The following is a 22,306-nucleotide window of genomic DNA, read 5'->3' on the forward strand; positions in this document are numbered from 1 at the left end:
AATGAGATCTCAACAATTTTTCTATAAAAAGAAAATAGTTATCCACCATTAAAAGTGAAACTAGAGACAGACATACAGGGACGAGTGGAGCCATCAGCCCCTCCAATTTAAAAAAAAAAGATTAATAGTAATAAGTTATTAAGTATGATTTAATTTTTTTAAAAATTTATTTAGTATTCAGTCTAATATAAATAAAAGTCCAACCTAACCTAAATATTAATGATTTCTAATATCTAAAAAAAGTAAGTAACAATATTAAAAAAATTTGAAAAGATATTATTACTAATATTTTTTAATTAAATAAAAATTTTCAAATCCCATAAAGTGGATTCTTTTTTTTTGTGAGCGTCCTTCTTAATTCATTTGGTATTAATTCTCTCTGTTTCAACTATTACAACTGAGAGATCTTTTTTAGCTATAAATATTGTGAAGAATAACTCAAACAAAATAAAAGATAAATTTCTCGCTAATTGTCTTTTAATTATATTAAAAAGAAAATTGCTAAAAAATTTGACACAGATTCTATTATCGATGAATTTTGTGATAAGAAGAATCGACCACTTCGTTAATAAAAAGTACATACATATTTTTTGTATTTTAAAATATATTCTCTATCGATATATTTTTGTAATACATTTTACATTATATAATTTTTTGTATAATTTTTTAATATTATATGTTATTGGCCCCTCCAAAATAATATTTCTGGATCCTTCCCTGGGTGGAACTACTCTAAAAAAGTGGTTATCTACTCTACATTAAATACACGGACACCCTCACGTAAATTCAGACCCCAATCTATTAAAAACCTGCTTTAAACCTTTGGTAACTTAAGTATCGGAGTCCCTTGCAAGTACCACCCCCACCTCTTCACAAGAAACTCGGACGACGGCACCTCGGCCTCGATACAAGTCAGACACTATCACAGAAGGAGACTGGATCTCACGTCTTGGCTAAAAACAATTCAGTTTCAGGTAACCTTTGGAATATTGGCGCCGTTGCCAAAGACCTGAAAATCTACACCCAATCATGGCGGACAACCAATTTAAAGGCTAACATACGACCTCTGAATCTGAACCAGATCCTCACAATGACGATAGAGCAATCGTGATACCTCTCCAACAAGAAAGAGCGAGTGGTTCCCATGGAAAGGGAACATTAGGAAACCCTCCTCCACGATGAATCCATTCAAAAATCCATCCACCTGAAGATGAAGAACCTCATCCCACGGAGATACTGAGACTCGTACATGGGCATCACGGTCAATTAGAACAACTTGAGCAGGAGACTGAATCACAATGAGAAACAGAATGAAAATTATGAAGAGGTACGATAACGAAAAAAACTGGAAGAAAAACTGTCGAAATTAGAGGCCAATCTTCGAAGTCGGAGCAATCGAATTGGTTGGGAGGAAAGCCTTCTTGGAGGAGAAGATCTATAAGTTGAAAAAATCATGTGAGCTAGGGTTCTGATATAGAACCATCGTGCACATCACACAACTTGTTGAACAAGCTTTCTTTTGTTACTTTTGTACAGAACATAACAATGTAGCCATAAGGGCCGCTATATTCACGAGGAATGTCGACAAAAAGCTTCTCTTCCCAATAGTCCGCTTTCATATTTCACTTTGAAAAGCCTTGGAAGAAGCTCAAAACACACTTCAAATTTATACTGATTTAATACGTTCAAAAGAATACAATTTTGGTTTGACAAAAAATAAATAATACAATTTTACCCGAAAAATAAAATAATATAGTTCGTTTTGGGTTATCCAAAATATCCACCAAGCAACAATGATTAAATTCTTTAACACTAAAGTTTTCAAAAGATCATGTGAATGCTGTCGAAACATTTTCATAAACATAGTCAGGATTCAAAATTTAATTACAAAAAAGATAAAAAGAAAAGAAAAGTTTATCGAAGTAAAAAGAATTCCATGTACAGTAGGGCTAATCCAAACATTTCCCGTTTTAGTATTTGCGTACATTGTTTGACAAAATTCTTTGCGACTCCCATTAAGTAATTGTTAGCAGCTAATTCTGAATCAACAAATTATTATCAGCTAGAGCTAACATCAACTCCTCTTTGCTTCAGATATTCCTTAGCCTCCACAATGTCCTAGATAGAAGCAACATTCTTAATCAACAAGCGCATTCATAATAACATTAACAATTGTAGGACTACTTAAAAAATCAGCTCTATTTGGAGAACAGAATTATATTCTAATCCTTCTGCCCCATGCTTAACATTCCCATAAGTAAAAGGATCAATACGTAGATGAAACAACAACAAAACACCAAAAACATTAGGACCATCAAAATTACATGGTTAATACCAAAACCAGTAAAGAATTGAAGTGAATTACATTGGAGCCCAAGATACAGAACAACCTGCGATAGCTGAGGAAGGAATATTTGACATTTTTTGTGGTTCTATTTTCAAGTGAACTTCTTGGATAGGGTACTTTAGCAAATCTGTTATTATTACTTCCTTTTATTTATCTTTATATTTTCCTTTACATTTGTTTTAACTTCATTTTTGGAAGGATCTCTTCTCCTCCAACAACCTTTTTAATCTCAACAATATCCAGTTTTACATTCTAAAAACAAACAAGAAAAGTATCCATGAAATGAAAACATTTTTCTATCCTGAAATTATTTCAATTCATACTCACATCCAAGCATATCTATATATATGACAGGCACTACGAAATGCACATGCCATGACTAATAATAGAAGACATCAATACCAACAGAAGGATAGAATGATACCTCTTGCAACAGCAGAGCTTCTTGAGGACAGGTTGGGAAATTCATCAGACCAACTCCAACCATTAACAGACCATAACATCCTAAAGACACAACAAAATAGACTGGTAGCTGTGCGGACAGAAATAAGGTATAGTCAGTATCATGCAAATTATCATTCTAAAATAATAATAACAATAATGAAGAAAGTAAATTGCCAATGGTATTGGTTCAGTGGGAAAAGATTTAAGCTTTTTGCTTGTGGGCAAACAAATTAACAAGGTCTGTTGCATGCTATGTTGCATTGGTAAGGGAATGGTGCGGATTCGAGTACATACAAAAAAACATTTTTTTTACAAAAGAGTGGAATATTTATGCGTGAAAAAGGTGTAGCACTTAAAAGGTGTAGTTAAAATTTAGGTCATATTTTTATTATTTGGCAAAACTTTTTAACTTGATCACACTAATGTCTTAGATTTTTCAAATTGAAAAGTGTTTCCAAATAGTAAGAAGTGTGACCTTAATTTTAGCCACACTTTTAAGGTGTTGCCAAAGTTTCATAGCCACCATGTATATATTAAACGATACAAAAATCTAGCTAATTTTATACAATATAAAACTAAAACTTTATATGATAAATGAAACACATACCAATTTTAACCTAAAAATAATATAGTGTATAGTGTTGCTCAAACTTTCATCTATAATTAGAAAGCTAAACAACTTTTTTTTTTAATACTGAAGATAGTGAGACTCGAACCCGCAACCTCTTAGGCGAGTATGAGGAGACTATGCCATTTGAGCTATAACTCGTTGGCAGAAAGCTAAACTACTTAAAATGCACTAAACTAAAATTCATATGATTTATAAAAGAGTTATCCTAATAATTTTTTCTTTCCAAGGTCTGCACTCTCTTGTATATATTTACCCACTCAATCTCGACTAACCACATATTTGCTAAATATATGAAAATCCCAAACCATATTGCAGAAAATGGAGGGAAAAAAGAGAAATAAACAAATTAAAATACTCTAAAAGGAAAAGGAAGAGGGTTTTATGGCGTTCAGCAGTGTGTGACTAGGAATGATCAGCTCAAGGCTGTCCGCAAGACACAGCAGAGATGACAAGTGGCAACTCACCATGGATCCACCACCTCTGAAACTGCTGATCAAGCTTGCTCACATCACCGTCGGGCAGCTGCTGTTTTGTTGCCATCGATGATTGGAGGACAAGAATGGTGGTGGGTAAGTGAGATCATGGTACCTAGAAGTGTTCGCGCGGACCAGAAGCATATATGTACCAGACTACCAGATACGGATACTTTGGCAATTTCGCCATACCAGTTGCAACACAGCTTGCATGTGACCCTTGCCCAAAATTTTCGGAAACCCAAAAAAGAAAACTAAAAAGATAAACAAAGAATCAAGCATATGATAACATAAGTACTTACCAGCCAAGTATGACTACGTGGAATTACAGATGATTGTAAGAGGCCAATCCATAATGCAGTGATGGCCACCACCAATGAGAAAATCTTCACAATGTGCTTCATTTATCAATCTGAAATTTGATAAAGTCTATAAATATTATCAAATGCTTATTACATAGGATATTATGAGGATGTTTGGATGCTCTCTTAGGTGGCTAAAGATAAAAACACAAAATTTCTTTAGGAGCTCCATTGCAACAAATATAAAGATAAAAATAAAAAATAAAACAAAACAAAAGAATCAAAGAACATCCCCTCCAGTATCATGAATCCCGTTAACGGTGGTGGCAAGTGGCAAAAGGATAAATTAAGACAACAGATAGAAAAATAATGGAAGAGAACAATCTAACCAGATAGAGCTTGGAAAAGGCGTTGTCAAGTTGAAAACAAATGAAAGTTAATCTGCACCTATCACTTATCAAATGTATTCAACTGCTAAAATGGATATATAGCCTAATCTGTGCATGCAATTGCAATTGCAATTACAATTAACAAATAGGCACATAATAGTGCAGAACAATTTACTATCACCAGCTAAGGTAAAACAAGAATCAATAGTAACTAGAATCAGTAAGAGAAAAAGATCCTCTTGTACTACTTGATCAATATTAATTATTTTTCCACTTCCATCAGATGGGATCTCCATGACGTTCATTTCATTGTTTACAATGACTCAAAGCCCATGCGCAATTTTCCCAGCATCACTTGGAAGTTTAAGAGAGTGTTGCGCAGCCGTTTGAGAGAGAGGTTCAAAATTAGCAAGGTTCTAAAAACCGAATCGGTCATTGAACCGCTTTAATCACTGGTTCACTGATTCACTCGTGGTCTAACAAAAAAAACCGTTATAACAAAATAATAAATATCCTAAAACATAATTTTAGTCTAATATAAATCTTAAGATGTCTTCTAAATTTAAAACACTACACAAATGTCATCAATCAAAGTCTTATGAACTTATTTAAGTACAAACTCAAAATTGAAACAAAAAAACAAAACAGCAGCAATTCAGTCTCCAGCAGCACATAACTACGCAAAGAAATCACAAAACACTATATAACTAAAATCAATAAATCATGAAGACAGTCACCATGTAAGCATAACTAAGTCACAAATAAAACACAAACACAAACACAAAACAGCAGCAATCCCGTCTCTAGCAGCACATCACTATGCAAAAAAACACAATCCTACATAAATAAAATCAATATATCATGAAGACAGTGACCATCTAAGCGTAATTAAGTCACAAAACAGTAAAACACAAACACAAAACAGCAGCAATTCAATCTCCAGCAGCACATTACTATGCAAAGAAATCACAGAATCCTACATAACTGAAATAAATAATCATGACAGTCACCATCTAAGCATAATTAAATCACAAAACAGTAAAACAAACACAAACACACACAAAACAGCAGCAATTCAGTTTCCAGCAGTACATCACTACGCAAAGAAATCACAAAACACAAAACATCACAACAACAGCACAGCAGAACATATGCTGAATTAACTGACTTAACAATCTAAGCACAATTAAGCCCAAAGCATAGTTTTAATTGACTTAATTAAATACAAAAAAGCTCAGCAGTGAACAGCAGTGAGCCAAAAACACAGCACCGCAGCGAAGAAGACACAAACCAGTGTACAACACAGCATAGCAGTAGTGAGCAGAGACATTCAATAATCAATATAATTTGATAATTTCTGAACTAAAAAACAAACACGAACAGCAGGCACTAGTAGTGAGCTATGTGATACAATAAGGGTAGTAAGCACCAACTTAAATTACAAGTATTCCTTTAGGCAATGATCATAAAATTTATCATCAAGAAACTTTAACAAAAATTTAACAACAGAAAAAAAAAAAAGCACAAACAAACCAGTAATAATTTATCGGTATAAATTTATCATCAATCAGTAAACCAGTAACAGTTAATCAACCCAGAACAAACAAGAACAAGCCAGTAAATCAATCCAGAATAAACAAGAACAAGCCAGTAACAGTTAATCAACCCAGAACAAACAAGAACAAGCCAGTAACAGTTAATCAACCCAGAACAAACAAGAACAAGCAGTAACAGAGTTAAAATTTATTATCAAGCAGTGAGCAAAGCCAATCAAACAAGAAAAAGCACCGAGCACTGACGGAGTATCCGAGGCATTACCTTCCGCGAGGGCAGTGACCAGAGATTTGAGGGAGAGCCACAGACGACGAGAAGCTGGCGACGAACACTGGCGAGCTGGCGACGGACGACGGGGAGCTGGCGACGAACACGACAGAGGGACGACGGCGGAGCAGGACCTGGAGACGCTGGCGTCGGCCTTCAGATGACTGAGGACGAGAACCTGGCTCTTCTTTTTAAAACAAAACGCAAAACGACGCTGTTTCATAAAAATCGGCTGGGTTCCGATTCGGTCCGACCGTCCGGTTTCCGACCGGTTCAACGGTTTTAAAGCGAATTTTAAAATAGCGGTTTTTGTTGTTGGACCGGAAGGTTCGGTTCGGTTTACAAAACCATAAAAATTAGGGATCTATATCTTTCATATCTTATACGAGCGGCATTTAGGGAATTTCACTTTAGGGAATTTCACTTTAGTGCCCGCTTAAAAAAAAGGGTAATCGAGGTTACTTTTACTTCTACCTACGCAATAAATTCTTACTCCTTGACCTTGTGGGCTTGCCCAGTTGCCCTGTGCCGTAAAACAATAATAGAAGAGATAAAGCCACCATGTTGACGGTGATCAAGCTCATCTGGGTTTCATATCTGCTTTTCTTGGTCGGTTCTCAGGATTCTAATTCCATTGCACAAGGCCAATTCCTCTCCATCCAAACGAAACCTGACCCGGACGACTCTGCTGCCTCCGCTCGCTGGTTACTTTCTCTCAATTCCTGGGGTGTCTTGAAGTATACACTCTTTTCCTCCCTCCTTTAATTTTGATATAAATACACTACTTACTGCTCCATGAATTTCTATTTCAGAACTTTTAGAGGCAAACAACTCTTTGGAATCGGTTACCAACATACTAATTTTTTCATATTCTATGGGTTTTTGCGTGCGGTGATGCTACATTATCAACTTATTTAACTAAGTTTACCTAAGTCGGTCCAAAAGAGACACGTAAGAAGAAAAAAATTCGGTTATACTTGATTACAAAAGTAACTTGTTCGCATAGAATTATTATATTTTATTTCACTTGATAAGTTATGGGATGGTTAATTTGTGTTTTACTCTCACGTAGTGTGACTGTAGCTCATAACTCCATACTTGGTTTTCCCTGTTTAATTGCAATTTTACTCCCTCAATCTCAAATTAATTGTTGACTTCAACTCTGTTTATGGATACGTTGGTTTTCTAATTTGCCAAAAGAGTGACAGCGATGATTAATTTGAAATGGAGGGAGTACTTGATGGTTAATGATATTGTGGTAGTTTGATCTTCGCTGTTGGTTTGTGTTAATTATTTATGTTAGAACGTTGGTTCTTATAATGTTGATTATCTGTTATCGTTCTAATGAGTACATCATTGCTTTGTGATGAAATTGAACTTATTAAGTATTTTTCTATCTGTAAAGGTGGAAAAGGATCAGTTATATGGATCAAATGATTCCATTGTGTATTATCATGTTTGAATTCACCCCACTAGGGGGAATTCTGATACTATAGAGTGACAATTTTTACATTTTGCCTTCTTCCTTAGATTTTTCACTTCTACCATCCATGATGCACATACCTTTATGTAATTGTCGCCTTAATTTACAATAGCTTTGTGTTACGAGATGATTTACTGTAGGAGGATAAAGTGGAAGGGTGTGCAGTGACTTACGAGTAATGACAAACATAAACCATAGATGATGTACATTGACCACCTTAAATTGAAAATCGATGACGTTTTGGTTTCAGGTTTCTCATATGTCATTGTCCTTTATATTGATGCAGAAATGAATCAGGATAAAATTTATGATGATACCTTAAAATACTTAACCATTTTCACACTGAGATCAAGGGAATTGCCCTATGAGTATTGGGCAGTTGCTTAACCGTGTTCGATGTGTTATGTCTAGTCAGTTCTTTATCATTTAACTGTTTGGTTTCGAAGTCTAAAGTTCAAATTATGTTTCTCAAGCGCATTTCTTTGATTCTTTGCAGTACTATCTCAACTGATCTGGATGGAGCGCCCTTTGGGTAAGCATTTCCTACTTTTTATCAGGCTGAATTCAGGAAAATTGCTTTCTACCAAGTGATTTTGAAAAGGCTGAGATTGTCGATTTCTTGGAAAAGAATAGTTGTTATTTCATCTATGCACAACTGCATACTATTCGTTGTATGAGGCCAATGAAAACGAAATGGCAAAATAAATGCTAATCTCAATTGCTATTTGCTATATTTCTTCTGCCTTCAATTTGACCAACCTTCTAAATTATCTATTCCTTCGAAACGTATATTTCTGTAAAGGAATAATTTTTATTACATCCAACATTATTTGATCATTGGATTTGCATTGTGTAATTTAATAATTTCCAGTATTCAAAGTAATTAAATCTTATTATCTATATGAAGGAATGTGGTATCATTTAGCGATGGACCTCCAAATGAAGGCAGTGGGATCCCATACTTTTACTTGACAACTCTTGATCCAACAGCAAGAAATGCATTAAAAGATGAAAGAGCCTCGTTCACAGTTAGTGAATACCCTCTCGGGACCTGCGGTAACCTTGACCCAGAGAACCCTGCGTGTTCAAAAATTACTCTAACTGGAAAGGTGTGTGAAAAAAAATGAAATTCAGTTGAATATATTCATGTAGGTGTTGCCGCCATGGTTTCCCATTAGTTGATCTTGGTCCTTCTGTTCTTCAAATTTTCAGTCTTTCTTCATGCTAGGTTTTTCTCTTTGGTTGTTTTCCACCTCCAGACTAGTTGAACATGATGTTTTGGGCGAAAAATAAAATTAACATTACGTCTAGTGGCCAACTAATGATGTAGCAATATCTATGGATCTTTGTCCTACTTTATAAATTTTTCATTGAATCTCCAGCTTGTGGATTATTTCTTCAAAAGGAGAAGCAAAAGAATGACATTATCGTGGACAATGCTACCCTTTTTACTCATATACTTCTTTCCTGTCAATTATATGAGATAATGTGAACCACACTATATAAATTGATGCAGATTTTTACAAAAATATCCTCCATATAGGTGCAAGGTCTGGTTTCTGAAGAACATTTGTGGTCATATTTAAAAGTCTGTAGTTCATTGATTTGTAAATGGCAACTTGTTTTCTTGTGCTCCTGTATAGTACGTTATGTCCTTAAAGTTTAAACAACTTTATTTGAGGAAAGGGAAAATCATAAAGAAATTTTGTGCTTCCTTTGATGATAAGTAACTTGGATTTTGATAGCTGTCTCTTGTGTTTCAGCTTAAATTGGTTGATGATTCCAAGGAAGCCGAATTTGCAAGAATTTCCTTGTTTTCCAAGCACTCAGAGATGAAGGGTAATACCTGAAAATCATTAAATTAGATTAGAATCCTATGTGTTTTATGTCGGATATTTGACTAGTTGCAAATTTTCAATGACCAGCTTTCTCCTCATTATATATTTGATTCTTGCAAAAAAAAAACTTATTTCCGCTATTTTAATTTTGGTATTCTTTAACAGGTTGGCCTGAGGGTCACAACTTTCAAGTCTTCAAATTAGAAATAGAAGACATATTTCTAATCGATTGGTATGGCGGTCCGAAACCTCTCAGTGTGGACGAGTACCTGCATCCCAAAACGTAGGTACTGCAGCAGAAATAATTTCCTTTGAATGGCAATGATATAACATGATAACCCCCCACCCTAAACAGGAACAAATGAATAAAAGTTTTATGCCATTTATGAAATTCTCATCTATGATTTCCTAATTAATTTTTATTCAATTATGGTTATGTCATCCACAGGAGCAGTCTTGGCTTCATTGTGTGAATGCTCTTCTAAGTCATTTCTATTTTGGGCTATCTGCAAATGCACATATTCATTGGAGCTATTGTAAATATAAGATAAGTTGTATATGTTGTTTCAAATCTTTGCATTCCTTCCCAAATACTCTTGTATTCTTGTACCATCGCTATATATCCCTTCCCCATTTTAGATGCTTCTCCAAGCATCGTAATGTTGAAGAGGAAACAGCGTAAGCTACTGCTGTTAACCCTCTACTTTAAGCTTTTTATAGACAAACAAATTGTGTATACTTGACCAATGTGGCTATTAAATATGAACATATGTTGCAACGGTTCAGTGTGCCCTATTTTATTCGACCTCTTTTATGTTACCAGTATCATCTATGTATTAGTTGTCATAGGTGAATTTTATGTATCAGTTATCTTGGGAGAATCTGATACGCTCATACGCACAACTTCTTTCTAATTTTTAATCATTATTTTTGTTTTTTGATTAAAAATTGCATATGTCGAATTGTAGATAAATAAAAAATAAATAAACTAATCCGTTTAAGCTAGTGTTCTGAGAACCAAATTGAAAATTGGTTTGGTTGACTAGGAATCGGTCCGATTCAGGATAAAAATCCTTTACCAATCAACCGATCAAAAATTCAAAAAACTAATCAAACAATTGGTTAATCGGTTAAATTAGTCTGGTTTTTTAATGGTTAACTGATTTAAAATAATAAAATTATTATTTTTAAATTATATATTTTACACATAAATATATTATTTTAAGTTTAATTGGTTTATATTTATTAAATTTGTAATTAAATCTTTATTTTTTTTTCAACTAGGCCCCTAAGGCTGTGTTTGTTTCAAGAGACGAGGAATGAGACTAGACAATTAGTATTTAGTATTGTATTTGATGACTCGATGACTGAAATTTTTAAGAACAGAGATTGAAACTTTGCTAATATTTAATTCCGAAAAATGGCCTCACTCAAAACAGTTAAATTTCTCTCTCTTTCTATCTCTCTTCTTCAATTCTACTCGAATCCTCTCCCCCTCTCCTTTGTCTTCTTCCAACGATGGCGGTAGTAATAGTGACTCCGATCGAACAGGTGTGACCGATCTAAATTAAACCGCTTATCAAATTCAAACCGAAACCGATTAAAACGGCATTAACTTGTGTTTGATTGGATTCTATTCTTGGCAAACTGCACATATTGAATCGGATTTTGGATCTACTTCTCAAAAACTGATTTAATCTAATCCAAACCACGCAATGTGATATAATATAATTTTTTATTATTATATTTAAAATTTTACTTATAATATATTCAATTTGTTATACATTTTTATCTTATTTATGTATTATTATTGAGATAAATAATAAATCAGTATCCAAAAGATTTTGGCACTAAACAAAATATTGAGATATAACTTACTCTTATATACTTCACAAGAAATATAATACAGAGACTCTATCTTTAAGTGAAGAGTGTGCCAATAGTCAGACCATGGATTAAACACCAACTATTTGCAACATAAGAGAAAATACTACGACCTAAACTTTGTTAAACTCTAAAGTGATCATTGAAATTGACCGTTTGCACAAATAAAAATCACCGAGATTTTAATTGCACCATAAAAATCTCCAAAATTAAAAAAATTGCACCACGTGATTCCTATCCCCTCTCCGTCGAGTTACTCGTCACGCCATGAATAACTTGACACATATCCTTACACATTGGATTAGACAAAACAACATTACCTTAGTTTTGACGATAAATATTTGTTGACACGATGTCATTTAACTTAATACAACTTTTTTAATCTCGATGATATTTATAATGTAATTGAAATCTCAAAAGCTTTTTCAGTACAAACGACCAATCTGAGAAACTACTTTGGACTTAATCCAAATGCTACATTGCAAACGTCGATAGGGTGAAAAAGGAGAGATTTAATGCACAATCAACTTAAGTCTACCTTTTTCTTTTCTTTTTTATGGGATTGTATGCCGCTTGCCATTATTCTACTGCTTCTGCTATTACTTTCAGATTAAATACTACATGATGGTTTTCATAACAATATAAAACATCTATTAGCGAAAAGAATACACAATTCAAATTATTAAAACTCGTAACACGAAGGGTTAACAAATGTCAATACCCAATGGAATGCACGGAGTCACAGATAAATTGAGTAGCCTGGGAGAAAAATCTAAGCATAAATTTAAAATGAGATTGACCAATACAATCAATCATAGCTATCACTTACATACTCATTTTAAGTAGTCTGTACTACTCTTAACAGAATGGAACCAATCCTAACATACATATTTAGGAGAATAATTCTCATTACTGACTAAATAACTGAACCACAATGTAAATATGTAATAATCTAACAATTATGCTTCCCCAAGTATAAACCAACAGTGAATTTGAAACTATATGGTATAAGCAACTTGTAGAATGGTCTAGCAACTGAAAACCAATACTTGCGTTTCTTCGATCTAATTAGTCAATGGCATTCATCTAAAACTGTAGAACATTAAATGAAAAATGATGAACTAGGGGCCACCAAATTTACATGGCCATCCTCTAAGGAGATGAAGAGGATGGTACTGTCAGTGCGCATAATAGCTTTAGCAGGCATTTAACCTTCTTCTGACTCTGCAGATAATAATAGATATCATAACTAGAGTATTCTGGAAGATTTCAGGATTTTCATTCAGTGTGAATGAACAAAAACAAAATCAAGGGTTGAAAATATGCAAAGTCGACCCCAAAATTGACAATGCTCAAACTCAGCTTGATAATATTTAGCTCAACTCAGGGTTTGATTCATTTGTTATTGAGCTTAATCTTATTATGGAATCTTCATGCACGAGTAAAATTTCAAAGACCAGTTTGAACATTAACCCTTAGATATTAATTAAGCTTTTTGGCTACAAGTACATACTTATTTTCAACATATTTAATCTACAAGACACATTATGAAAATAATTGAGATATTATATATTATTATTGATAATATATAATGATATAGGTGATATTATACCAAGGTCTCAAGGCATCTACATATCTATGTGAACCGATAAATGAATATACAACCCTGCTCATGGAACATAGCAAAGTTAAGTTTGACTCATTTTATAAATGAGCTCAAACTTTTAGCTCAAGCTCAGTAGCTCACGGGCTCAAGAGCTTAGCTTATAAAGTAACTAACAAATTGAGCTAAAAATAGCTCACATGCTATTAGGAACAAGGTAAATTACCGAAATTGCACCAAAAAAATTCATAACACTATAAAAAATATCCAAATAAGATACGAATGACAAATAAGTCTCAGAAGATTTAAAAACGTGACACCATTAACAAAAATATCATATTTTTTTTACATAAATGATAAACGAATTTTGTATTTAGCAAACAACTTGTGCATTTTATTTTAAATTCAATCATTCACAAAAAACATTGAAAAAATTCCTTGACACATCACCAAATTTTAACTATGTCAAAGTCTCATTTTTCTAATAATACTTACAAAAAGTCGCATCGAAATCTAGTATCTAAAGTATTTTATGAAAAAATATAACTAATATCCAGTTAATTTTCTCACTTTTTAAATCCTTTGGAGCTTATTTGTTATCTTTCCAAGTTATTTTTGTTAGCGGCATAAACTTTTGGGTACCATCTTGGTAGTTTATTTTTGATAAAGTATGCAGATGTTAAAAAAAAGGAGTTGTCGCCTTCTCTTCATGCAACAAGGAAACTAAATGAACAAGATATAGCAATAGTTTCAAATAGAACATTTGCTTCATACCATATATAGCTTCCATGTTATTTTCCTTGTAAACACCAAGAGGTGATCCATGGACAGAGAGAAGCATCTCGCCAGGTTTTGGCAGCCTAAGGGTTTTGGGTGTCATCCCAACAGACAAGCGCTGACTACTTACCTGCAAAAGGCAACAAAGCCAAATCAATCACAGCTGTTTAAAAAATAGCCTCAGCAACGAATACTAGAGTTCATAAAGTCATCCATAAAAAACAGAAGGTAAAAAATAAAGGGAGAAAAAATACGGACATTGGGAGTCTGAAGACCTTCTTGACTTGCGAGAGTCTGAGCTTCACATGGCTCCTCAAAAACCTATGTAACAGACATTCAATCAATTCATATTATCACAATACATTGCAATCACTAATTAGTTGTTATTTGCAAGCTGTTTAAGTTAGTCATAATAGATTTAGCAGTGTATGCAAAGAAACTAGTAACAGAGGTAAGTTCTCTTCCATCTGTACATGAAACTATCCTAAATGAATAGCAACATTTCTCATTCAAATCAATTCATGGATGGAGCACATTATGGAAATGAGAATGGAAGTGCTATATTAATGCTGCTCCTACACAGCTACCCCAATTTTATGTTGCATCAAGTCTTGCGTAAGTGACCCAAATAAGACAGCTAAGGATGTTACAAAATACAATTAATCAAAGTGCACAGAGAAGATAGAGAACATACAAAGTCCTTAAAATGAAGATTTTCATCACCAAGATATCCTGTTCTCCCTGCCAACAAAGAAGTAAACTAACAGGTATCAACTACAATCTATGCCAAAATGTATAAGAACTATAATATCTATAGTAAAATCGTTCAAAATTGAAGGAACTCAAACAATTTAAGGGGCATAGAACAATAGTATGTTTCGTAACACATTTCCATTTTTTTATTCAATTTAAGAAACTTTAATTCAGATATGAAATGAGTTAAATCAAAAGAGAAAACTAAACACTACCAGTATTGCTAGAGTATTCAAAACCACCAAACTGAGGAACCGAAGCAGGACATTCCGAAGGAAAAGCAATTGAAAGCCTCTGGAACAGAGAAGCGTGCAAATCTCTTCCTACACCACCACAGGTCGTGGACATTCTGCTCCCTCTCTCTTTCCACTTCACATCGAATTTCCCATTCTCTTCATCTTTCACAATTGAGAGATTCGGTAAGGTTTCTTCAAAGACCTGCAGCATTGGCTTCCGGAGCTGTTCCTCACTGAAACACGACCGAACCAAACGAAGTTCCATCAACAATCGCTCGATCTCAACATCACGAACCACCCTAATTGCACTGATTTGATGCTCCACTGCCACAAACACACAGGTAGAGTTTTAATGAAAATAAATAGTGAAAACTTTATGCCGATCAAGAAATTTGTTATTTGATTTTGCTGTACCTTCGATTTCAAGCTCCTTGAATTGAGGTTGCTGCGTTCGGGTTTTAAGTTCCTTCAATTGAGTTGAGTGTTTGACCATTTTCTTGGCTCTACGCCTTGGAAATTTTGCCTTTAATATAATAAAAATAATATAGTAAGAAAAAAGGGCTACAAATCTACAATAGACCACAAATAAAGACAAATATCCTACATGATATAATTTACAACATCCATGTACAAGTCTCCAACATTCATTAAAAATTTTCACCTATCATCATTTTAATATACATTATTACTTAATAGACCAAAAATTACAGCAGGTGGATAGCTTTTTGTCATCTCCTGAAGCAAACACTCAATTTTTCCTCACAACATCCTTCATTGTTTTCCCTCCATCTTATGTTATATGTCTATTCCCTTTGTAGCATTTAGCAACATGATACATATATAGAGATATCTTTTAGTCATCACAATATGTTTTTAGATGCCCTTTATATCAATGCATATCTCAACTTTTCTTTCTTCCTTCTTTCTTTCTCTTTTTATTTCTTTTTCTTTTTTTGTTTAACTCATTTTCTTCCTTAACATCTTTTGATTGTAAACTATTAATTTTTTTTAATCCAAAATGGGACCAAAGTGATCCCAGAGATTGTGTTTCTTCAACTTCTCAACTTTTTCAATGAATAACAATATTCTGTGTGATCTGATATATTTCGATTAACAAATTAACATAGACAATAATAAAAGACAGGAATATGGTTGGTCTAACAAGCAGTCATCAATTGCATAGCCATAAAGGAGTCTCGTTACGTGAATAAAAGATAAATTGAGAATTGCAAACAATCATATGCAAGACACTTATTACATTGTATTAATGAAGACGGATTAGTGAACCTAAATGGCAAGAAAAACCGAAGCAAACTAAGGCCTTCATCCTTCCATTTGTCTTTAATTAAATTCAAATGACAAGCAAATTAAGGGCCCAGAATGTTAACTAGTTCATTCTTTTATAAATCAGCAAGGTTTAATCATACACAAGAAAATTAAGCCTCTATTTGGGAAGAACACACCACAAATATTAAAAAGCTCTCACTGAATTGAATAAAGTTTAATCACACATTCACACTGTATTTTCATCTCATAAAGAGGCAAACCCAGAACTAACCTAATAAAAAAGATAGATGAACAAAGAAATTTAAAAATTGAACTAAACCATATTCTTAACTGATCAAGTCATCAATATTCAATAATCAATTAATCAAAAATCAAGAGATCGCACATAAAAGTAGAAGAAGAAACACGCCTTCAATGTCCATTCCATTAAGCAAATTCTAGTGCCAATGTTCCATCATTCTAGAAATGACACAAAACAATCATACAAAATACCATTGTTTAAAAATAAATAAATTCAATTCACAGAGGAAGAGAAAAAAAAAACAAATATTTAGATAAAATAAAACAAGAGACACAAATTTAGGTTCCAGAATTAGAAATGACAACAAATAGAACATGAAGAAGGAGAAGGCATACCTAATTTTCTGAAGGGAGGAGATGTTCGTTGCAGTGCTGGCAGCAGAGTTTGCAGGCGGCAGCGGAGGCTGCTGGTGGATAGAACAGCGGCGATGTGCGTAGAGAAAGCAAAAGGTTGGAGAGAGAGTACAGAGGTAGCGATCGAAAGTGGGTGAGTAGAGAGCACGGCAGCAGCAGAGAGAGGAGAGGAGAGCAGATCGGCGTCGAGCTCAAAGGTTGCAGCCTCGGTGGAGAGACATCACATAGCGACAGCAACGGTGTACAATGAAGAGATCGGAGGGTTGCTGGAGAAAGAAGTGGCTGCCGTTCTGGTATATGACAGAGCGGGAGACTGAGGGGCTGTGGAAGAAGAAGATTGGGGATTTGAAAGTAGTGGGTATTGTTGGGTAAGCAACGAGAAAATGGGATGTGATAGTCGTTGGGGTATTTTTGGGGGAGGGGGGTTTGTCACTCGTATTAATTTGAAATCTTTAGATATTTCATTTTTGTTAATAGTTTATTAGTTTAACAATATTTCTTTATATTTAAAGATAAAATTAAAATTATTATTAAAAATCAAATATTTAAAATTTTAAACAATCAAATTTAAGAGGCTAAATTGGAATAATTTAAAATAGTTTGAATACTTTAATAATAAACTATGTCAAAATATGACAAATTAGAGAATGAGAGATTGAATGCAACTAACCTGCATCCTATATTAGTGTCGAGCGGATTTGAGTGTAGATTGAGTCTCAACTCTATCTGCTTAACTTATATATCTATACGTATATGTTATAAAAATATGTTATAGGTGGGTATTGAACTAAAGACCTCTAACTTAGTGCAAATCATCTTTATCATTGAGGCAAAATTATCAATTAATAATTTAACACTTTTTTATATAAAAATCAATTTTATTTTGTGATATATAAATATAACATTATAGCACAATATTTTATTTGTATTTGTGTTATTAATTTAACCAAAGACCTTTATATAGAATTGAACATTTGATGGTTATGTTGTTTATGGGATAATTGTATTGTGTGTATTGAATCGTTAATGCAAATGACCGGGTCACTGGTTCAACCGATAGTCACTAATTCACCCGGTTAATCTGATCATAATTAAAAAAATATAAATAAAATTAAAATAATGTGTTAAAACTTAAAATACAAGTCTTTACAAATATTTTTAGTCTTTTTAAACATAACTAATAATCTAAAAAAAAAGATATTAACTAGTCTCTAGTACTAAATACATTCTCAAAGTCGGTGCTCCAGTTTCATAAGAACACAGCAACTCTATAACAACACAGCAACTCTAAAAAACTAAATACAACAGCAGCAAGCCAGCAAGCACCAAATTCATCAGCAATTCTAACTAAAATTCGCTCAGATTCAATAACTAGTCTAAAAGATCAAATATAATAGTAATAACCACCAAATTCAATAACAATACTAACTAAAATATGCTCACCTGGTTAACTGGTTCCCAGACCGCGACATAGGGGAGCTTTCTGATTGTATTTGGTTCTGTGAGCTTTCTGACGACCACCACCACCACCCGACTGACCCGAGGGAGTAGATGCAGAAATGCTGCTTGATTGGTTCTGTGAGCTTTCTGCCGCCGACGAAGTGCAGGGATTGACGAGGTGAGGCCGAGATTGAGAGACCAACGAGGTGAGGCGGAGACTGAGAGAGTGACGAGGTGAGGCCGAGACTGAGAGAGCGACCAGGTGAGGGTAGAGACGACGGAGTGACGAGGTGAGTCCGTGAACGTGAGGGTGAGCCCGTGAGGGACTGCCGAGTGCAGAGCTCGAACGACGGAGAGACGAGGTTGGCTGGGGGGTTTCGGGGTCGGGGGTTCCACTGGAACTCTTCTCTCAGATTAGGCCATTAGGGGCAATTGGGGGGAGGGGGAATTAGCAATTAGGATTTCAAGTTTCACGAAAGGGAAGGGGGGCAACCGAGCAACGACGCCGTTTCAAAGTTTTTTTTTAAAAAAAATTCAGCACGACTCGGACTGGATTAAATTAACCAGCCGGGTCACCGGTTTTAGCTAAAACCTGTCGGGTCGAACTGGGTTTCACCGGGTTCGATGCATGGCCAGTTTAATGTGGCTCGGTCCGGTTAGATAACCGATTTTTCGATCGAACCGATCAGAGTCGAGCCGGATTTGAAACAATGATTTGCATACTCGTTAGGTTATATTATAATATTGCATATTTGTAAAAACTCACTAATAGAGTCGGATACCCGCGGATTGATTGCGGATAGAGTTAGGGTTGGATTGTTCTCAATCCGCAAATAGGATAGAATTGAATTTTAGTAACAAATTCAACCCGCGAATAGGGTTTGGATTGAGTTCAAACCCTACCCTATCCTACTCATTATCATCTTTAAGAGATAAGCTGAGAGATAATGAGTCAAGAGGGAAGAGCACGCAAGAATAGACGAAAGAAGACGAAGTGTAACTGAAAGTGTGAGAAGTGACAGTTAATTTTATTAAAATTCTATAAATGTATGCGTATGAGTATATGACTTATGGAATTTGATACATTATTTAAATAAATTATTTTTTGTTAAAAAAATTTAAGAAAAAATAATCATTAGTATCCATGAGCTTTACTAACACTGACAAAAGTATTTATCAAACAAAAAATATTAAAGTTGTATCCATGAAAATTGGGTTCTATATAACAAAAATACTTAAACCCTAATTTTTTGTTGACTTTTTAACAAAATTTCAAAATTAACCCATCCTTCATTTCGAGGGCCTTTCTTCTTCCCCAAATTTTAGCACCAACGCCCATTTCTTTGGAAATAAAAAGCTTTAATGCAAAAGTACCAAAAGTACTTAGAATATGAAAGGTCTTTTTTACCACCTACACCACCAACAACAAAAAGAGTTATATTGCCAATCAATTTATAAAATCAAGTCATATCCAAATTTTAAATTGTCAAAAAAAATTGAACAAACTCTAAATCCCAAAATGTTAATAAGAAAAACAAATTTAGTATAGAAAAGTGGCAACAAATATGAGGTGGCCACGACGACGAGACTGCAAGAGGCAACAACAATGAGCAACGAAGAGGTTGTTGGAGGCGATGAAAATTCTGCTGAAGGCGATGAAGATTCTGCTGGAGGCGGCAATGACGAGGAAGATCAATTAGGAGGCCGCGACGATGACGAACGAGCATGGAGCAGGAGACAACGATGCTGTTGAACAAGCTCTGTGCAAGACATGGTGACGATGAGGCGACGATAGTGAGAGAGCGGTGATCGGCAATGAGAATGATTATTGTAGATTCAGCCATGTTAAGCTTCTGATTCTGATTATGGTTCTTTTAGATCTAAAAGAGTGCGTTTTTTTAGTGAATTTTGAAATTTGAAGAAGAAGAAGAAGGGTTTGAGTACTTTTATCATACGGAATCCATTTTTCATGGATACAACGTTAATTTTCTTATTTAATGGGTACTTTTATCAACGTCCGTAAAAATTTATGAGTACTAATAGTTGTTTAATCCAAAATTTAACTATGAGTAAAAAATTTAATTTTTTTACAATTATTAAAATATATAATTTATTATACTAAAAAGATTTTAGGGTGTTTAATAAATCGTTAAAAAATACTTCGTTACACTCTTTTGATATAGCACTTTGTATGCATTATGCAAGCCTCAAATTTTATAGACCAAGCTCTAAAAATTTCTTAAAGCAATCTCAATTTTTTTTAAAAAAAAAATACACAACTCTATTTTACAAAGTAATATGTGAAGGTTAAGAATATTAAATCTCTCTTGTCAATAGTATATTATTTCAAAATAAGCGCCATGGATAATTTCAAAGTTATTTCTAGAATTATTATCAAAATCACTTATAAAAACTCAAGAATTAAAATTAATTTAATAGTATAAATTTATGACAATGCATGTATCATGTATTTTTATTAAAACAATATCTAAAGAACCTCTATTTGTACCGTTTCAAATTTTCATGAATGTTAAAGGAGGTTAATAATTTTAAGAAGTAAACACATGATGTCCAAATAAAAGCCTAAAAGATCTATCCTTCCTTGCACAGAAATTGATTCTGCAAAGTCGAAGTTTTGACACTTCATCAACGTGATCTTCACATCTTTACTAGATTTGGCAGCCGTCAGAATCTTCAGTTTCTCCTCCTGATACACAACCTTCTCCATTCATGAGGCAAAAGATGCTAACTAAGACTAAGAGGACTCAACGAATATTAACTCTTCACTTTATGATTTTGTTAATTTTCGCATTTTAGAATAATTTTTTTCACAAAAATTGTGTCAAAATTAAATAAGGAAAAAAGCAAGTAGAAGGGTGATAAGAAGAAAAATGAAGTTCAACTACAGAAATATAGAGTGAAAGGGTAACAATTTTATTCACAGAATCACAGGTGATAAGATGCCAACATTTTGAAACTTTTTTTGGCATGCACTAAATCTTATCATTTCTACAAAACTATATTTCTTAGGAGTTTCACAATTTGGAGAATGCTTGAAAAAGCTGTATTAATACTGAACCCTCAAACTTCAAGCTCATGAGTTAGTTCACGTTAGAATCAAATTCATCAAAAAGCTCGTTGAAGACGTCACGGCAAAATCCAGAGATCATGGCAGCCATGACTTTTTTATAGTCTATTCCCTTTTGCTGAAAGTAAAATAATTGATCAAATTAGCATATCATTTTACAAAATTATTCTTGATTTTCTTGCTTGCTGCTACAGTGCTACAGGGGGTGGATAGAGAAAAAAAACTTGCCATAAAGTTGCAATTAATAAGTTACAACTAATTCAAGGCAGGTTTGATGGTAAGTAGCAACTCTACACATATCACAATTCACAATTGTACTCTTATGTTACAAAAATCACAGGGACTGCTGTTTAAGGAACCATTGAACAACTCATTGTCACATTCCAAGCAAACTTTGGCAGTCACTGATACAGATTCATTAGCACTCAATAATTGGAACTTTATCATAAGTAAGATCTCGATCTCCAAGATCAATATTTTGTCCTATAAACACATATCAATAGTTGTGTATTATCATCGCACCAGAATTCTCTGCAACTGACTGTATCAAAGCTCCCTTTCTTTATGTATACGGAACTATATGCTTCTTATGAATGTATGATCTTAGGGAATTGGCAAACAGACAGTTACATTCTTGGTGGTTGGATTTGATAAAGTTGAAGTATCTATGTAATTCGTTTCCTCTTCTATGGGAAATTTACTAAATATTCCACTTACGATGTGCATAACATCTCTAGATGAAAATAAAGAGATTATATCATTCGAGCTATAAAATTTATTATTCTTTTACTAACACTTTAAACTTTTAAGTACTAAATTTTAAATTCTAATTTCTAATATTAATAAAAGTGGTTAT

The 22,306-nt window shown here is 33.9% G+C and overlaps 3 protein-coding genes across 4 annotated transcripts; 1 reads left to right on the plus strand and 2 right to left on the minus strand.

Annotated features, from left to right (window-relative positions):
* Positions 1 to 1,818: 1,818 nt before the first annotated feature.
* LOC107495079 (dolichol-phosphate mannose synthase subunit 3) lies at positions 1,819 to 6,554 on the minus strand. The gene is made up of 4 exons (XM_016116149.3): positions 6,405 to 6,554; positions 4,198 to 4,307; positions 2,772 to 2,879; positions 1,819 to 2,118 (listed from the first exon to the last, which is right to left on the minus strand). The coding sequence occupies exons 2-4, from the start codon at positions 4,297 to 4,299 to the stop codon at positions 2,059 to 2,061; spliced, it is 270 nt and encodes an 89-aa protein (XP_015971635.1). The 5' UTR covers positions 4,300 to 4,307; positions 6,405 to 6,554; the 3' UTR covers positions 1,819 to 2,058.
* Positions 6,555 to 6,861: 307 nt separating this feature from the next.
* LOC107495065 (uncharacterized) lies at positions 6,862 to 10,528 on the plus strand. Of its 2 annotated transcripts, none has more exons than XM_016116135.3 (6): positions 6,862 to 7,144; positions 8,387 to 8,422; positions 8,798 to 8,999; positions 9,654 to 9,729; positions 9,894 to 10,015; positions 10,177 to 10,528. In XM_016116135.3, exons 1-5 carry the CDS (start codon positions 6,969 to 6,971, stop codon positions 10,013 to 10,015), a joined length of 612 nt encoding a protein of 203 aa, XP_015971621.1. In that variant the 5' UTR covers positions 6,862 to 6,968; the 3' UTR covers positions 10,177 to 10,528. The 2 variants fall into 2 exon arrangements, with proteins under 2 accessions (XP_015971621.1, XP_015971620.1); XM_016116134.3 differs by having other exon boundaries at positions 9,894 to 10,011.
* A 1,737-nt stretch (positions 10,529 to 12,265) lies between these two features.
* LOC107495025 (uncharacterized) lies at positions 12,266 to 18,526 on the minus strand (the record flags this gene model as incomplete). The annotated part of the gene is given in 8 exon segments (XM_021125253.2): positions 12,266 to 12,836; positions 13,990 to 14,122; positions 14,251 to 14,313; positions 14,687 to 14,733; positions 14,961 to 15,305; positions 15,396 to 15,504; positions 16,905 to 17,243; positions 18,366 to 18,526. Coding segments are annotated over 6 exon segments (684 nt in total). The 3' UTR covers positions 12,266 to 12,819.
* Positions 18,527 to 22,306: the final 3,780 nt, after the last annotated feature.

Source organism: Arachis duranensis, chromosome 6, assembly GCF_000817695.3.
Source record: "Arachis duranensis cultivar V14167 chromosome 6, aradu.V14167.gnm2.J7QH, whole genome shotgun sequence".
Lineage (NCBI taxonomy): Eukaryota > Viridiplantae > Streptophyta > Magnoliopsida > Fabales > Fabaceae > Arachis > Arachis duranensis.